Source organism: Amblyomma mixtum, chromosome 2 (assembly GCF_055824585.1).
Source record: "Amblyomma mixtum isolate Tamu chromosome 2, ASM5582458v1, whole genome shotgun sequence".
Taxonomy (NCBI): Eukaryota; Metazoa; Arthropoda; class Arachnida; order Ixodida; family Ixodidae; genus Amblyomma; species Amblyomma mixtum.
In genome coordinates, this window is record NC_143013.1 from 29,745,476 (window position 1) to 29,761,920 (window position 16,445).

General features: G+C 48.1%; 1 protein-coding gene across 1 annotated transcript; it reads right to left on the minus strand.

Annotated features, from left to right (window-relative positions):
* Nucleotides 1-4,599: 4,599 nt before the first annotated feature.
* On the minus strand, nt 4,600-5,029 carry LOC149358813 (uncharacterized). The gene has a single exon (XM_089567581.1). It carries the CDS (start codon nt 4,963-4,965, stop codon nt 4,600-4,602), a length of 366 nt encoding a protein of 121 aa, XP_089423707.1. The 5' UTR covers nt 4,966-5,029.
* Nucleotides 5,030-16,445: the final 11,416 nt, after the last annotated feature.

Consider the following 16,445-nt stretch of genomic DNA (forward strand, 5'->3'; position numbering starts at 1 on the left):
ATTGTGCGCTGCTCGCTTCACCGAACAGGAACACCATCGATCCCCGTGTGTGACCCTGTTAGGGTTCAACGGAAACTCTGGTTTTACAAGTTTGGTTCAATGAAAACTTGCAGTGATTAGAATGACTAAGAGGCTCTGCTCTGCATCATTTAACGTCCATATAATGCGTGATAGTCCAGTTATAGTTTGTTACCACAGTCGCGCTTTTAGCGTCCCATAGGATAGCTACAGGAATGGCTCATAAAAGCACAGGACAGAGAGATTGATTCTTGCTGCAGCTTTATTAGAAACCAAATGCGCATTTAATGCGCTGACTTGCATCGATAGATTATCGTGTTCCTTCTAATGAAAAAAAAAAGACGCTATTCGGACTGAAATCAGGCTTTTTATCAGCTTGAAGACATTAAAAAACGAAATACAGGCGTCGCTATATTGTCGGCTGTTTTTAGAAGCGAATTTATTACCAGTGTTCTTTTTGCCGTTCGGAGAACTGAGGCCAGGCTACAACGCTATGCACTTCCAAGCTGTAATCATGGAGTCCATCTCGGTCTTGACGTCACAAGTTCGAAACGAATGACGGGAAGAAATTTAGGTTCAATTTAGTGGGTAAAAAATACGCTTTCTTCCGGCGGACAAACATGAAGGTTCGCCAGAAAAGGCCACGGAACCTATTTTTACACAGAGGAAATGTTGGAAGGGGTTGTTTATAGTTACCCCAACCTCAATGTGCACGGATATTCGAGGAAAGCTATAGAAACAGCTCGCACAAGTCTGTTTGAATCAGGCGGTTGTTGACTGTATGATATGCCGAAAAAATTTCCGTTTTTTTTTTCAACGAAGTCTGAAAACCGCACTTAGACGTTACAGAAAGCCATAGAAACGGAGCACTGACTGAAAGGCGGGAAACTAGAAAGAAAATGTAAATCAACTGGAGAGGGAACCAAATTGAAAAACAAGGTACAAGGATGCCGCACTCAGAACCTAATCTTTGAGATATGAGACCTCCTTCTGCAGCAGCAAAGGCGAAGGAATGGCTGTGCGCCAGCCGCGTGCTCACGACTTGTAATGGACGGTCAAAAAATGTCACATGCATGTTTGCGGGTCATCGCGTCTGTACACAGGAGCTGGAATTCCGAATCAGATTGCTTTTTACAGTGGCCAATGGATGGATTCCTCGGCGCTATTTCCTGAAAGCCGCGCTGCAACACCAGAAATAAGCGGAGGGTCTGATTGCTGCCCGCAAGCCATTCAAATGTCTCCTTTCAAAGAATTTCTCCGGCACTTTTCCGTATAGGCTATGTAAGGGTGACCAAAACATAATAGACGTATTCCCTAGAGCACGTTCGGCACATGACGGGTACCGTGGCTTTTTTCGCAGTGCGGAGGATGCGAGGTTCGGAGTGCGGGGTACTGATGGAGTGCTGTGGAGTGTTGTCGCAGCGCGCAGCGCTTACTCGAGCATTCGAGCACGCTGGAATATTTTAGAGCGTCAGCTCTTGTAATGTCATTAGTCAAGGTCGCGTTAGAATCAAGCACAAGGTCATTCAAGTGGGACCAGTGGGTGGTACCATTGGTGCACAGATTGTGGACCGCCTAATTGGCGTAGAATATTCGGAGTTATATCAAATGATTCAGAGCGTTACGGAGCATAAAAATGATAGTCGACTCAAGGCGTAACTCATAAAAGGGATTCAAACCGACGACCTTTGGTTTCCCACACCTTGGCTTCTTGAAACTTCAAACGTCCGTTACGGTCAAATTAATTGCTGTAAGACATTGCAAGCGGTGCCAAACGATTTGTCTTCTTGCGCTGTATACGTTGGCGTCAGAAAAAGTTGATAATCGGATCTAATGAAAAATTTGTATCGAATGTAGCGAAGATGGCTAATGAATTGACTGTACACTGGTGTGGTATGTCGTAACTGTAAATACGTTACAACGAACACACTGGATACAACGAAGGTGCAGTATTTCGCAACTCAAAATTGGTTGTAGTGAACACTTGGGATATAACGAAAATGTAGTACGTCGTGACTCTAAATCGGTTATGACGAGCATAACCCCAAACAAATGCACACAATGAAGAATCAGAAGCGTCCCAGAGAGCTCAGCAGGAAAGCACAAAGGCTTGCGCCTTGCTGCATGTAAAGTGAATTAAGTGCTCCCCCTGAATCTTTGAATTTCGGCATCTAACTCTGAGAGTTTCGGTCTGTTAATCCGCGGGGTCGCTTTTCAATCGCCCGGCGAACAGTGCAAGAATTAACGCCTGCAACTCTCTGGCATTTTGTCGGGCTCTCATTGCGAGGACTTGGTACGCGCGATTCCGTCACCGTAAGTTGAACGCAGGAGACCGTTTTGAGGTGTCAACCACCCGAACTTCGTGCTGGGCATCTCCTCACTCAAAACAAGCAAAACAGCTGCCGCCAGTCCCTTTCAGCGTTGAAAGCTAGCCACTAAGCGCGACGTTTGAAGCAGCACTGGACTCATGCCAGAGGCTGCTTCTATCCCGATGGGTCAGATAAGGCAGTTTGACAACAGTGAACGAACCTATGCATTTCTGCATAGCCTGTGCATTTCTGCATAACCTATGCAAAGCACTTCAGTGCGATACCAGGTTTCATAAAGCAGGCAGTCTGCATCACACAAAAACACTGCTGCTCACCACAATATAGCTCGTAAAATTTGATGGAAAGAACAATTCTCGGGAACCCCAGAAGCAGGCACAGACTGAAGGCGTGAAAAAAAACAAAAAAAAAGGCACAAAGTACCGGTGGCTGCCTTACGCCAGGAATATAGTTTCGGTTTGAGCTTTATTGCGAAAAGAAAAATACTTTTTACAATGTGTACAGATGATGGGATGTGTTTGAAAAATCGGAGCAGCGCTCACAGCGATAACCAACAATTAAATACGATGCATTTCGTTCTTTGGTTTAATGGTGCTTGAAATATAACAAATTTTTGAGGCAATCTGAAGACTGAGTCTATCCTCCGCAGAGGCCCAGTGGCTTTGGCGTACGGCTTATGCCAAGGTCACGTGTTCGACGCCGGCCGCGGCGGCGCTGTTTCGATAGAGGCGAACTACGAACAGCTACAGACAGCCCGTGTTGTGTCGCTGTCAACGTAGCTTAAAGAAGCCCAGGTGGTCTAAATTAATTCGCAGCCATGAACTACGCCATTCCTAACTACCAATTTGTCACTTTGGTTTATTAAATTCTTTAATTAAAATGTACGAAACAATCAAAACTGAGTCTGCCCTTCGTGTGACTAGTTCTTGCTCCATTCGGTTTAGTTGTTTAGTGAACGATTTTTGCCGGCGTTTTTTTTTTCTTTAATGCGAGAAAATCCTGTTGTGGTCCTGTTTACGACATGCACCGAAATAGAATATCTGTAGTAGTAATGCCGCAATTGCTCGCATTTAATACGCTGTAGCCCTCATTTACATGCTGCGCACTACTTTGAAGGTTAAACTACAAGCATGGTCATGAGATGTTTCGAAGTATCAAACTTCGCGCACTTGTGAAGAAATATGACCAAACCGCCAGTTCAACCAAGATATGTTCTTTCACACACTGATGACGCTAACGTACAACTCGGTTTAGGTAAAGAATTAATAATGTGCAGTCCTTAGAGGCAGAGAAGAAACAGCCCTCTATGGCCAAATAAAATATTAAAACCTCATCGGTAAGTTTTTACACTGTCAAGTATACAGTTTGTTTACAAAATGGTGAAATAAAGCACTTCAGTGCGATGCCGGGTGTCATAAAGCAGGCAGTCTGCATCACCAAGCGTTGCGCGATCACAATAATCATGCCTATTGTCCGCTTTTAATAGGCTAGGGTGGTCTCTCTTCGCACTTAGCAAGGCGCAGAAAATACACAGCACTTGAACAGCTAACACGTTTTAGCACACATGCTATACTGCTCAAAACGCAACAGGACATACATATATATCGGCATTATCAGAGGACAATATGCGGCCAGGAAGCGTTATAGCAGACACTGTTCAAATTAGCGCACGGCGGAGATTTTCTAACGCCTTTGACACGTAAAGACTAATATATGCAGCTGGAGGAACATTCAGGTACACGGTGATAAAGAACACTTCGCAAATGGCAGAGTTCGAGACTGCGTCTAGGAAGTCAGTTATCGGCGAGAACGTGTCGTCTAGAATGGAGAGAGCTACTTAATGGTAGCAATACTAGATGGTTGCACAACCATGAACAGCACAGATGCCACAATTGAGCAACCCGCGATGCGTTGAATGATTACACTTAAAATACACACTCAAGGGCACGACACAGCATTGCAAAATATCGATAGCGAAGATCTCCGAAACCGAATTCTGTATGCAAGCAGCTCCACTGAAAACATGCAGTTCACAAGTCTTGGCATCTTGAAAGCTGCTCGTGTGGTAAGTAACCATAACTTTGTTTTGACCAAACAACAGAAGCGTTTGGAGTGACACAGAGTGAGAGAAAAAAAAAGGGAGATCTCACCCAGTGCGGAGGTATCCAGGGTGATACTTTTGAGGATTACCAATAAATGAGCGTAAAATCAGCGCGAAAGAAAAGAAGGTGGAAGGAATATACAATGAATCGCATCAAACATCCATCGATTCCTGCGTAACGTTGGCACACGTGAAGGTGCTCAGTGCGTAATCATCTACCGGGCATCGGAAGGCAAGGCCGAAGTCGGGGCTGAGCCTGAGGGGCTCGTTCACCAGGCGCCTGGAGTCCTTGTCGGCGCTGCACTGAAAGTAGGCATAGCGGCCGTAGAAGAACTGCGCCTTGGACATCCGGTAGAGACCCCAGGCGGGCTTGAGGTCCAGCCAGTCAGCCGTCACTGGGGTGCCGGAAGAGAAAGTGGACAGCGCCCCCACAGTGGCCGCGGCGATGTGCAGACCCATCGTTGACACGAGCACACCTCCTGATTCGTGGTCAGCGCGTCCTGATGTCGACCTCCTCATGCAACCGCTGCGTGTGAATATCAGGGGAAATTACGATGCAGGGTTGAGTTCAGCTCTGTGTTCACTCTGCGTTCGTGAAATATGCTCTGGAATCAGCTAGTTCGGGCGCGGTGGTATAGCACGAGTTCGCGTAATATTTTGACATTTTTTTTTTCTAAAGCCATGAGTCACGGGATCTTAATGGGAAGCTGCTATAGTTTGTACATAACTTGCACTTGGAACACATAAAAACCGTTCGTTAGGTTTTCGATGAATACTCCTTTTAAAGCTTAGCTCTACTTAGCTCTGCTTAGGTATACTTAGCTTATCACTGCGAATAACGCGGCAACTAATCAGGATTGGAGAAAACGAATGGTAGCATCTGATACAGACGACAGGATTAACCCCGATGCCAAGTTTTATGACGGTAAATTGGTTAGTTATTTACAGCCAATAATAGCGAAAAAAACAAAGAAAACAACCAAATGCGTCTCTCTAACGCGAACGTTGATATAGCGACGGGAGAGGGTGACGTCACACCCGAGGCCGTCATATAGTAACTGCGCGCGCGCTGGTGGCGCCACCTACGCGCGCGCACCTCCCTAGTGTGAGACTCTTCGCAGCTGTCGTGCGAGTCGGTTGCGCGCAATATCCGTCCCAGTGTGTCGCCGTACATATGTACGCTATGATCGCAGTCAGCAAGGCCAAAGGCTTTCGCCTTGCCGTACTTTAGATTGGCAAAGTGCTCCCATAGTTTTTAAGCATGAAATGCTTTTAGCTCCCGTTGTCGGCAGTGTGGTCACGCCACCCCGAGACAAAGAGCCAACATCCGGGCACTGAAACGCGAGCATCCGGGCGCCGTACGAGATTTAACGAGACTCTCTAAGAGAGGGGGCCGCTTTGCTGCTTAGAGCAAGAGGGGAGCTCCAGGGCGAGAAGGGCTTTGGGCAGAAAAACTGCTTCCGCGCCGTCCCCAAGGATGGCGCTGCGGTCCCACACTCACGCATGTAAAACACCGGCCGCTGGGCCTTCAGCTCATGACGTTTCCCCTTTTGTCAGGCAGATGTATACACGCTCGCGGAGTATTCGAACGCGCTGCATATGCATTGTTGCCAGGACTGCGTCTCGTCGTGTCCGCGTACGCTTCTGCATCGTCCTGCATTTCAATGCCGCCACCGCCACAGCTGCTTAAGCCGAGCAATGGCGCCTGATGAAAGGAGAGGTAGGAAGCGTCTTGCGGAAAGCGATCGCTTTGCGAGTGATACGCCACAGCAGAAGACTGCTCGCCCATGCCGACAACGCCGTGATTATGCGGCCGCTCCCGAAAGAGACAAGGCCACCACGTTTCGCGGCTGCCTACTTAATCCCGCACTATTGCAGGCGATCGCTTCGGCTCAACAAGAAGAGTGTGGTGTGTTGAACACTAGACCCATTTCAAGATTTTGACTAGTACCATCTACAACGAATGTGTTATGCCCGTAAACATTTCATGCTTAGTCTACTCTCGGTTACGGGAGAGGCAGAGGTTTTTTCTTCATGGCTTGCTCTAGCAGGTTCCCTCAATTTTTCCCGGCATTCTTTAAACTCCCCAACCTCTTTTGCTCAAGGATTCACTTCAATCTGTCGGTTAGAGAGGGGAGCGAACCAGCACCATTAGCATGTAGATGCACGCCCCTTTTCGACGAGTCGCAGCGTTTGACACTAAGGCGCTACGCGCGTACGTTTGGGAAGTGTTCTCTCCTGTGGCAGAGGGCAGACCGTTTCTGCTGATCTTTTACGTTGTACCAGCCTTCCTTTCGAGATGCCTTACACCCGTACGAGGGAACAAAATTCTGCCGAAATAAAGAGTAGTGGTACATTTTAATGACACTAATTACGAAAGGAATCACTTACATTCGCTACAATACTACTGAATTGAAGTAATTCACTGCATCAGAAATTAGCACGAAATCAATTAAATTATTGCTAATACATCTAGAGTAATATAGTTAATGTCACGTAGACTGTAGCTTAGATTACCTGTAAAGAAAGATGGCATTCCGCGTTTCCTCCGACCACGTTCTTCTATAGGCAACCTTGTACGACATCAAGGTTGCCATGCGGGTGGCGATGACGGGGGCGTCGGCGAGCAGCGGGTCGGTGGTGTTATCGCTCAGCAGGCCGAACGCAGGCGCAGGAACGTAAATGCTGGTGTCGTTCACAAAGAGCAGTTCATCCCACCCTCCTTCCATGTCATCTCGGATCAAAGGCACGCCTCGTCGCCATTTTGTCACAGTCACTTCGTACTCGAAGTTCAGAGCTCGGAGGTGGTTGCGGACGAAACCGTGAGCGGACATGTTGGGTACGACAACGTCGTGAATGATGAGGTCGACTGGAAGCAGGAGCGACATGTTGCCGACAAATTTCAAGAACTCTTGCGTGCTGTTGCCTGTCGCCATTAGATAGCGAAGAGGTTCGTAGTTGGCCAGGGCCCGTCGAGTGGCCTCAAAGACCATTCGCAGTTGCGCGTTCTTGGCCGTACTTGTAAGGGCAGCGACGTACGTGGCGCGCCACAGTTCCTGGTAGTTGAACGCATGGGCATTGCACACAGTCCAGCTGTGTGTCGTGGGAGAGTTGAGATCGCTGCCTGCCTGAAGCCCGACGTTGGCACCTAGCGCGACGACCGTCAGCATGTAAACTAAGGACAATGGCTGATTCGAGGTGTTCCACATGCGCCGTATATCCGAGAGAAAGACCTCCTTGGAGGCGACAATGATATCCTCGTGGTCATAGTCCACGGAGCACTCGTTAAGAACGGTTTTAAGGAGCGAAGTGTTCAGGCCACCGAAGGCGTCTCCGAGCTCTTCTAAAGTAGCATCACCTGGACCGGTGAAAGTGGAAGCCGACACAAACTGGGCCTCCCACTCGATAATCTGCGCGATGGTATAGTTGGTTCTTAGGTGAGCATTTACGAGTGACAGAACAATGCTTGAGCAAACGCCCCCGCATTGGAGCAGGAGTGGATTGATGGACATGTAGCTATTATCGAGAACGATCTGTTCGCCCGGGTCGTACTCGAAAAGAAAGAAAAAGTTGAGTCTGTATCGAAATTGCGCATTTAGGGCGTATCGGAGCATGTCGGCGGGGCTCATCGGGTATCTGGTGTTGCCGATTGCTAAAACGGCTTCGGTGGTGTCTTTGGCGCGGAGTTCTGGCTGCCAGAGCTCCCTCATGCAGGACGTGTAAAGCCAGTGAAGGGCGGCAGCAGCTGTCGAGTCGTAAAAATCGGTGCCTCTGATGATGTTTCCGCTGATCGTGCTCTAGCAGTGAAGAAAGAGAAACGGAAAGAAAATTGATAAGTTCTCAAACCTCAGACATGACACCTAGTTTGTCTGTGAAGACGTGAAGCGTTGGATTCACGTTACTAAAAGATAATATAGCTTTCTGTAATGTTCGCAGATAAGAACATTGAATACAGAGAAACGCGCACCTTTACAAGTTGATATCTAGGGCTAAATTGTGAACTGCAGTGTTTGTGCAATCACGAGTAAGACAAGCAAACCACTTTAACTATGAAAGTTTTGAAAATTTAAAAATCGACAATAGGCGGGAATAATGATGCCAAGACATTGCTGTTTCTACCTGCTGGGGAAGAGCTTCGAATTTCCCATATTTTTTAGAGCGACCTCAAATAGCGGTTTTGTGATATGACCTGCTTTCCGCAGGCATTGCATTAGGAGTAGGACAAACACTGTCATCAGCTAGCCTGCTAACTGTGCAGAAAGAAATTGTCATGCAGATAAATTCCCAATATGCAACTCTTATATACTGCTCGTGATAAAAAGCCAGTGTCAAGAGAATACTCTCAGTTGTGAGCAATGGGAATACTTGCTGCTTAACTCGGATGCGGCTGTACAGAAATTGAAAAGTTTTCACCAGCACCACCACATTGTAGATAAGAAGGAACTCTTGGTAATACCGAATTTCGTGAAAGCCGAAAGCTTGGGTGATAGGCAAAAACACGCGAAGGCAACTTCATGCAGTACAAACAAATAGTACCATCGAAATCGTTGAACGTGACCGCCTTTCACGGCCGTAGCGCATTCGTAATAATAAGTTGAGTTGTTTGTCTCATGTTTTGTTATTAATGAGAGGCTGCTGTCGTCTATGGGTCAATGTCTTCAGACAAGCGAGACAAGGCATAAAACTTGGGGGCTTCTTGACCACATTCGTAAAAAGGAAATACTGTAGCATTTAGGCTGTTTGCTATGGCGTCTAGGAGGAGGAGGAGGTAAGCTATCGGAGTGGGAGGCCGGGCTGCTCAGCTCGGACCCTGAGGTTCAACTCGGAGTTATGAAGAGGCTAGGGTGTCTACAATGAGGTCCTATAGCTCTTGAGATTTTCACGCAAGAACTCCCGTTTGAGACGGTTCCAATGCGTTTATATGGTATGCGTGAGTCATCACCTTGTAGAATGTTCGTGTACCTTCTGTTGGATTATCATATGGGATTATACTAGTCACAAAACACAGGACAGCACCCATCCTGTGTTTCGAGTTGCTTGTTGTCCTCGTTCCGTTTGCGCTGTGTGAATCTGTTTCTTAATGCTAATCAGACCTAGTAATCGACATAACCCAGCCACCTGTCCCCACTAATTAACATTATTACGTTTTCTAGTGTGGGCCTACTTCCAAAATTTTTGAGGGTCCTTTTTAACTGTAGGGGCTGGGCCAACTTTCATATTTTTGGGTCCTCAGATTTTCAAATTTGGCAGAGCCCATGATTGGTCTACTGGTGGTCACGTGGTGTTCATGACGTCACGACCCTTTCAATCACATTCACAGATAGCCGGAAAACATTGTGCTATAAAACACACAGTGATGTGGTAGTTGAGCGTTGCGCCGCTGGACCCGGCAGGTGGCTGCTTCAAACAATGCCGCCGGTGGGGCTTGGGAGACCTCGGTTTGATCTTGCCGTGCTCCCGTACGGCTCACTAGCAGCGCCATGGTGGGCAGGTGGCAACTCACAATCCGAAGGGCAAGTTGTTATGACGCGATATCTCGACTAATCGCATTAATATATCAGTAGTCAGTATTCAGGCGTTATTATGCGATAGCATCGAAGTCTGGTTGGAGAGAGAACCCGGCGACCGTCGTCGTCACACCTGCCAGAACTGGCACCTGGCAACTGTCCTCTTTTCCCTCGCCGCCTCGATGTCCCTCTCCACTCGTAGAATAGAGAGGAGGGAGACACCTGACTACGAAAATGACTAAGGCTGACGCAGCAAATAGTAATGAACGAAGCGATCAGAATCAGAATAGAACCAAGAGTTGAATAGGATTGGCTCCAGCTGCATAGGAAATCCGGAGTCGTCGGCGTCGTCATCGTCGGCGTTGTGAGCGATAAATAGGGTGAAGCAGGGTCGCCCGGGCAGTCACCTTCACAGAAGGCACCTAGGTGGGCTAATCTAGGTCATGCAAGTTGTAGCAATGCTACAATCTAACCGCCGGATTGTGCGCAAGCAGCCACCCTAGCAGGTGGCAGTTAAATTGATGATTGATAGCGAGAGGCTGCTCGGGAAGAGCAACGTGTGGGGCACAAAACCCACAGGTGGTAGCACCTGCCATCACAGGACAGTGATGCACCCCTTAACCGCTGCACCATTGCACAAGAAATGCTATGAAAACTCCCACGTACGTATTAATGAAAAGTTTAGAATGAAAAATTCCGCATATACGGACACTGACTCATTAATATTACCGCGTCATATCGTTGAGGCGAAGCTTAAGTGTGCCCTCGATTTCTTTTTTTACACTGACGCTGTGTAACCAGTGGACATCAAATATTGGTCAAAAGACTTCAAGCAACGGTGGTGAACAATTCAGCGGACCACTTCCGAATTTCATACGAGCTCTACCTAATTCCTCCAGAACAATGCCCTAAATGGACCCCTGAAGGGTTCAAAAGCAAACTCTGCCGGAGCGAAGCATTTCACCAAGGCTGTATGTGTGTACAGTCGGGGACAGAAGTCTCTGGACCATGTGTTCCACAAACGAAGCCGATAGCTCTGCTATTAGCCAAGCCGAAAGTTGGGCAAGTTGGATAACGTTCATGATGTTACACAAGTGGAAAAGGAACACGAGTTTCCTTTCGTTTCGTTTCCTTTCCGTCCCTCGTAATCGTTTTGCGCATTTGTTACATCATGAGTGCTATTAGGTGAAAGTCAAAATTTTGTTCTTTCATCTCCACAAGCGTGGTCTTCAGCCGCCTGATAATAATAGAGCTATCGGCTTCGTTTGAGGAACACGTGGTCCAGAGACTTTTGTCCCCGACTGTACGTGACACGTGTATCACTGCGGCTCACCAGGATGTCCTTGGCGACGCCCTGCTGCACGTAGCCTTGCGCGATGGCCTCCTTGCAGACGTACGCGAAGAAGTCTCTGCAGGGCGAAACGGTGTTGTCGATGACGGCGAACAGCTGGGCCGCCTCGTGAGGGCAGCACAAGGGGTCGTCGGTGGTGTTTTCTCTGCCCGGTCGAGAAAACTGCTGGAAGACCATCCAGACGAGGGCGAAGGCAACCACGAGTATCCAGAGCCCGCCTACGACAATTCCAATCGTAGACAGTTTTTTTCCTTGAAAACGCGACGGGAGAGGCGCGGCGAGGTCTGTAGGAGCGGAAGGACTGGCTACCCCGACCGGGCTGGCAGATTCCATCTTCTTCTTCCATTGCACGGGCCGGCTCCATTGCACGGGCCAGCCCATCGTGAGCAACTGTCTAATAAATTTTAACTGCCTTTCAAGGAATGGAGAAAATCCATTTAGAAGAGGAGAACTGTTTGATCACTGTTTTGGAAAGATGGAAAGAATTGAATCTTATTTTCTGAGCGTCTTGCTTGCCCCTGGTCTTGTGTTGCTTTTCCTGCCAAATTATTTGTTTTTTTATTTCAATACCCTAAACGCCCATGCCGCCATTACATAGGGGGGAGAAGGGTCATGAAAGAAAACTTGACAAATACACAACACAAAATAGGGCTGAAAACGAAAATTCAAAAAGTCAAGACGCCAGGTTGAGACTGGAAGATGCTTAAATCAGCGCCTCATGGAAGATGCTGCCAACGCGATATACGTGCGAGGAGGAACAATAGGCGATCAAATTCTCTCCTTCGACTAAAAAAATTGCAACCCTCTTTTTGAAAAATGTGTTGTTTTAGGAAAGAGCTGTGAAATGATAACGCTTGAGATCATCGAAGCTGAAAAGATAACTAGTCCAGGTCGCACGTATGTAAACACACGGTCCCCTTTCCTCGGCGATAAAGAACTTGAATTTTCTAAGTAATCGACATGTTGTCGAAATGATAACGTCTTTTTTTTCTGGCTTACAAATAGGCTGCTCGTGAAGTATAAAACTTGTTGGCAGTTAGCGCCCATTGTGTTCTTTTCTGTTCGCTGTGTTTTCGTCTTCTGCTGCGCTACAGTGTTTTTGAACACTATGAACCAGCAAGCCCACAAAGCCACACTGCTTCCATATATAGCCTGCACGTCAAATCAACGCTCCACAGGCTCATTAATGTGGCTTCTAGACTTTACACAATTTTAAAAAAAGAATTTTTTTTTATTTGGAAGAGCGCTTTTTTAGGCACAGCATTGCCAGCAGTGTAATACATAAGCATACAGCTAAGATGAGCTAACCACCAGGCTGATGAACTAATATTGAATAGTTAACTTTTTAACTATTACCTTTAGGCCCCTTAATTAGTGAGAGGCGTGAAGTATAGCGTAAGTAATATCCGTATCAGTTTTTAGAATTTCGAAAACACGGTTACCCCCCGTTGCGTGACCTAACAAACTTTGTCTACTTCACGCCAAAATACATGCACTTTTGAGAAGCTTGCAAGAAAGGAACATCTCCAGTGCATGTAACTCGTCGAAATAGCCGAAATAGTCGATATAGAGCTCCTGTCAATTCAATCGGCGCTGTTTGCGGACGAAGGAGAGATTCGACGTTCTGAACTGCACGTTGCCATTGGATTCCTTCGTGGCCGAAATTGTCACATCGTCCGCGTACAGTGCATGACGAAGTTGGTGGGCGCGGTCGAGGAGCGACAGTAACGACACTGAACAGTATCGGAGAGAGTACTGACGCCTGAGATGTTCCTGGATTACCTGCCGGTCGACTCCTGAGACGGCATCCTGACGTCCTGTACGTTCGCGCGTGCGGTGTGCTCGGTACGCGCTGTGCATTCGTTCGCTTACTTCCCCAATCCCCCCCCCCCCCCCCCCTTCGCCCCCAACCTCCCAAGTCTCCCTGCAGTGATCCCCGCAGAGGGCAGCAGAAGAAAGAGCCACACTCCACCAAAAAGAAGCGACCTATAGGCCCGTCAAGGTGTTGGCGTTACAGCGGACATCCCCTATGGTGGCGGCGCGGTCTTCGAGTAAGGCGCAGGCCTAGTTGTTCTTCTTCAAGAGGGAACAGAAGGAGAAGATCATGGAGAAGTAGCTGGATTGCGATGTCTGTAGCTACGCTATTAACGAGTATTTCCAAGAACTGTTTGCCGCCGCGCATTTCGGGGATGATGCCTCGCAATCAGAGAGATAGAAAATACTTTCTACTAGAGGGTGGTTAGTGGCTCTTTAAGGTGGAAACTGTTGCGGGTGCCATGCCAAACAGTTTCCAGTTTGATGCCCCGTTCTTCTCCGCATTTTTTTTTTTCGTACAAGCGCGCAAATAGTCTGCCTTTGTAGGGTTTCCATGTTGTGACGTTTCCGTTTTGACGTGTCGGTTGATGTTGTTGTTATAGCCTATGACAGAATGGCACGTACCCACTCTGGTGTCGGTTGCAAAGGTGAAGCAGATGACGAACAAGAAGAAGGAGATTACGGATTCCATTTTTACTGATGTCTGTTATTTCAGAGACTGGGTTGTTGAAGCCTTGCCAGATTGGTTTTAGACCAGGATGCTCTATATGGTGTGCCCATACCGACCTGGAGAGCCGCATACAGTTAGCTCGTCGCCGAAACCAATACGCAGCGCTTGTTACTTTAGATGTATCTAAAGCTTATGACAGCGTTGAACACAGGACGCTCTTGCAAAGACTACAGGCAGTAGGACTTCCGAGATACTTTTTGGCTTGGGTTGCTGAATTCCTTGCTGACAGGGAATTTTACTGCTTCCAGAACGGTGTTTCATCAAGCAAATTTCGACAAGCGAGAGGAGTGCCCCAAGGGGCGGTCCTCTCCCCTGTACTTTTCAACATCTTACTCAGCAGTATTCCCTGCAGTCCTCAGGTGTCCACCTATGTGTATGCTGATGACATCGCCTTTTTTGCTTCAGAGAACGACATTTCCTCTTTGTACCAGTCCTTACAGTCCTACCTGAATGTCCTAGACCAATGGTTAGGAGACATTATCTGTCAATTAATATCAATAAATGTGCTTTATTGGTTTTTCCGCTCTCTCGTCCAGTTAATATCTCTGTTGTTTATCGGAACCATGTAATTCCTCAAGTGCAAAGTGTCAAATACCTCGGAGTAATTTATGCTCCTTCTCTTTCCTGGGGGGCCCATATCGAGCAGATCACTGCGAAAGGAGTCCGAGCAGTCGGTATGCTGCGTAGGCTGAGCAGTATTCGTTCTGGCATGAGAAGACACTCACTTCTTATGATTTATAGAATGTACGTCCGTCCAGTCTTAGAGTTCGGCTGTGTTTTATTCTGTGGTGCGCCAGCGTATAAACTTCGCACCTTGATTCTCTTGGAGCGGGAGGCGTTGCGTTTGTTTGGGCCTTCCAAAATTTGTGGCGAATTCCGTTTTGTACCTGGAAGCGCGTATTCCATCATTGACTTTTTGATGTCGGCTCTTAACGGTGAAAACCTTCGTAAGAATGTGCGATTCTTCGCTTCATGCCTCCAATTTGATCTTCCTTCGTCAGCCTCGGCCATTTTTCAACGAATCCTGGTCTCGTTTCGTACCCCTCAGATATGTTTTGTGCAATACCTCCTTGACCCCTTAAACGTCCGCATTTCGGACATCCGTCCGGTATGCGCCAACTCTTCATCTATTCAGATTGTCTTCGATGACATCTTTCCAAAACATGCAAAGTTAATGCCTTTCCATTTGCTCAGCGGTTTATTGCAGGATTACCTGCTGTGCTTTAAATCTCATGTGCTCATAGCGACAGACGCCTCACAGTGTGAAGAAAAGGCCGGTGTTGGCATTTTCTCCATCTCCCTTGACTGGTCATTCTCACTCCGCCTTCCCGATTACACCCCTATTTATTTGGCCGAATTTCTAGCACTAGTCCTAGCGTTGCGCAAATTAAACAGCTCCTTGTCATCTGTCATAATTATGACAGATTCATTATCGTTGTGTTCCTCTCTCACCGCGTCTACAACATCTCAGGCACTTCGGTTACTTAAATGCTTGGTTCCACCCCACGTGTGTTCATTGCGGTTGGTCTGGGTGCCTGGTGTAATGATCGGAGGCCCAGACAGCGGAGAACGGCGAGACCGTCAGGCGCCATCAGGTATGCGGCCAAAAGCGCGGAGAAGACGCAAGGAAAAGCTGGCCTGGAGGCGGCTTCTGGCTCGGCGTTGGCGCGGACAAAGGCTCTAATCCCCTTTGCCGGGAAGGCTGAGTGCGGCGCTTCTCCCGGACTGACCGTGGGACGACGGACGGGACCCAGTGGCGACTACAGCGGGGGCGACGGCACCGCCAACTCATTACCCTGTGCGCCCTGAGGAGACGACAAGCAGAGGGGCGACACGGCTAATTTGTCCCTTCCACCGAACTGAAGAGGTCACCCGTGAGAACGGTCAGCGCTCGCGTCCCCATCGATCAGGATCGTCACTCAGCTGCAAACGACCTTTGGGCCTGGGAAAACAGTTCGCGACTCAGAGACGCCAAGTTCCTCCTTGCCCGTGTGTGTGTGTGTCTGTGCGGTGTGCGGTGCCACGTGGGGAAGGCGGAGCCTAAGAAGACGCTGGCGGCCCATTGGACGCTCAACTAGAGATCAGATTCCCTAGCTGGGTGCCTGGGGAATCTGAACTGCATTTGAGCAGCCATCTGTGGGGTGCCAGATCAGATCCTCCCCCATTTTCTGACTTGGTCTACTTGCTACTGTACAAAATGTAAAATAAAACGTTCCAGCTTTGCTATTCCTCCCGAAGGCTTCCCTCCGTAGTCGGCTGCTTCGCCCTAATGCGGTGAAGACCCTGGTCTCGACCACCCCGATCACATCAACTGGTTGGCAGCTGTGGGATGGTCTGCGCGGCGTCCTGGCTCCGGTATGGGTAAGTGCACGGTCTTGTCTCTTTTTGAGTTTTGCCAGGTTGTACATCTTTGGAATTTGTAAACCTAGGTAATGGAATGTGGCTCCAGAGATTGCCTGGGAATCTTCTCTGACCACTAGTAGAGACTAGCCGTCGCTTGGGGAGCAGACATGGACTGGAAAAAGTTGCGCAGACCGGACCTGGTTTTGATATGCGGGAAATTGGGCATCGATTGTGGGTCTATCCGTAGGAAACC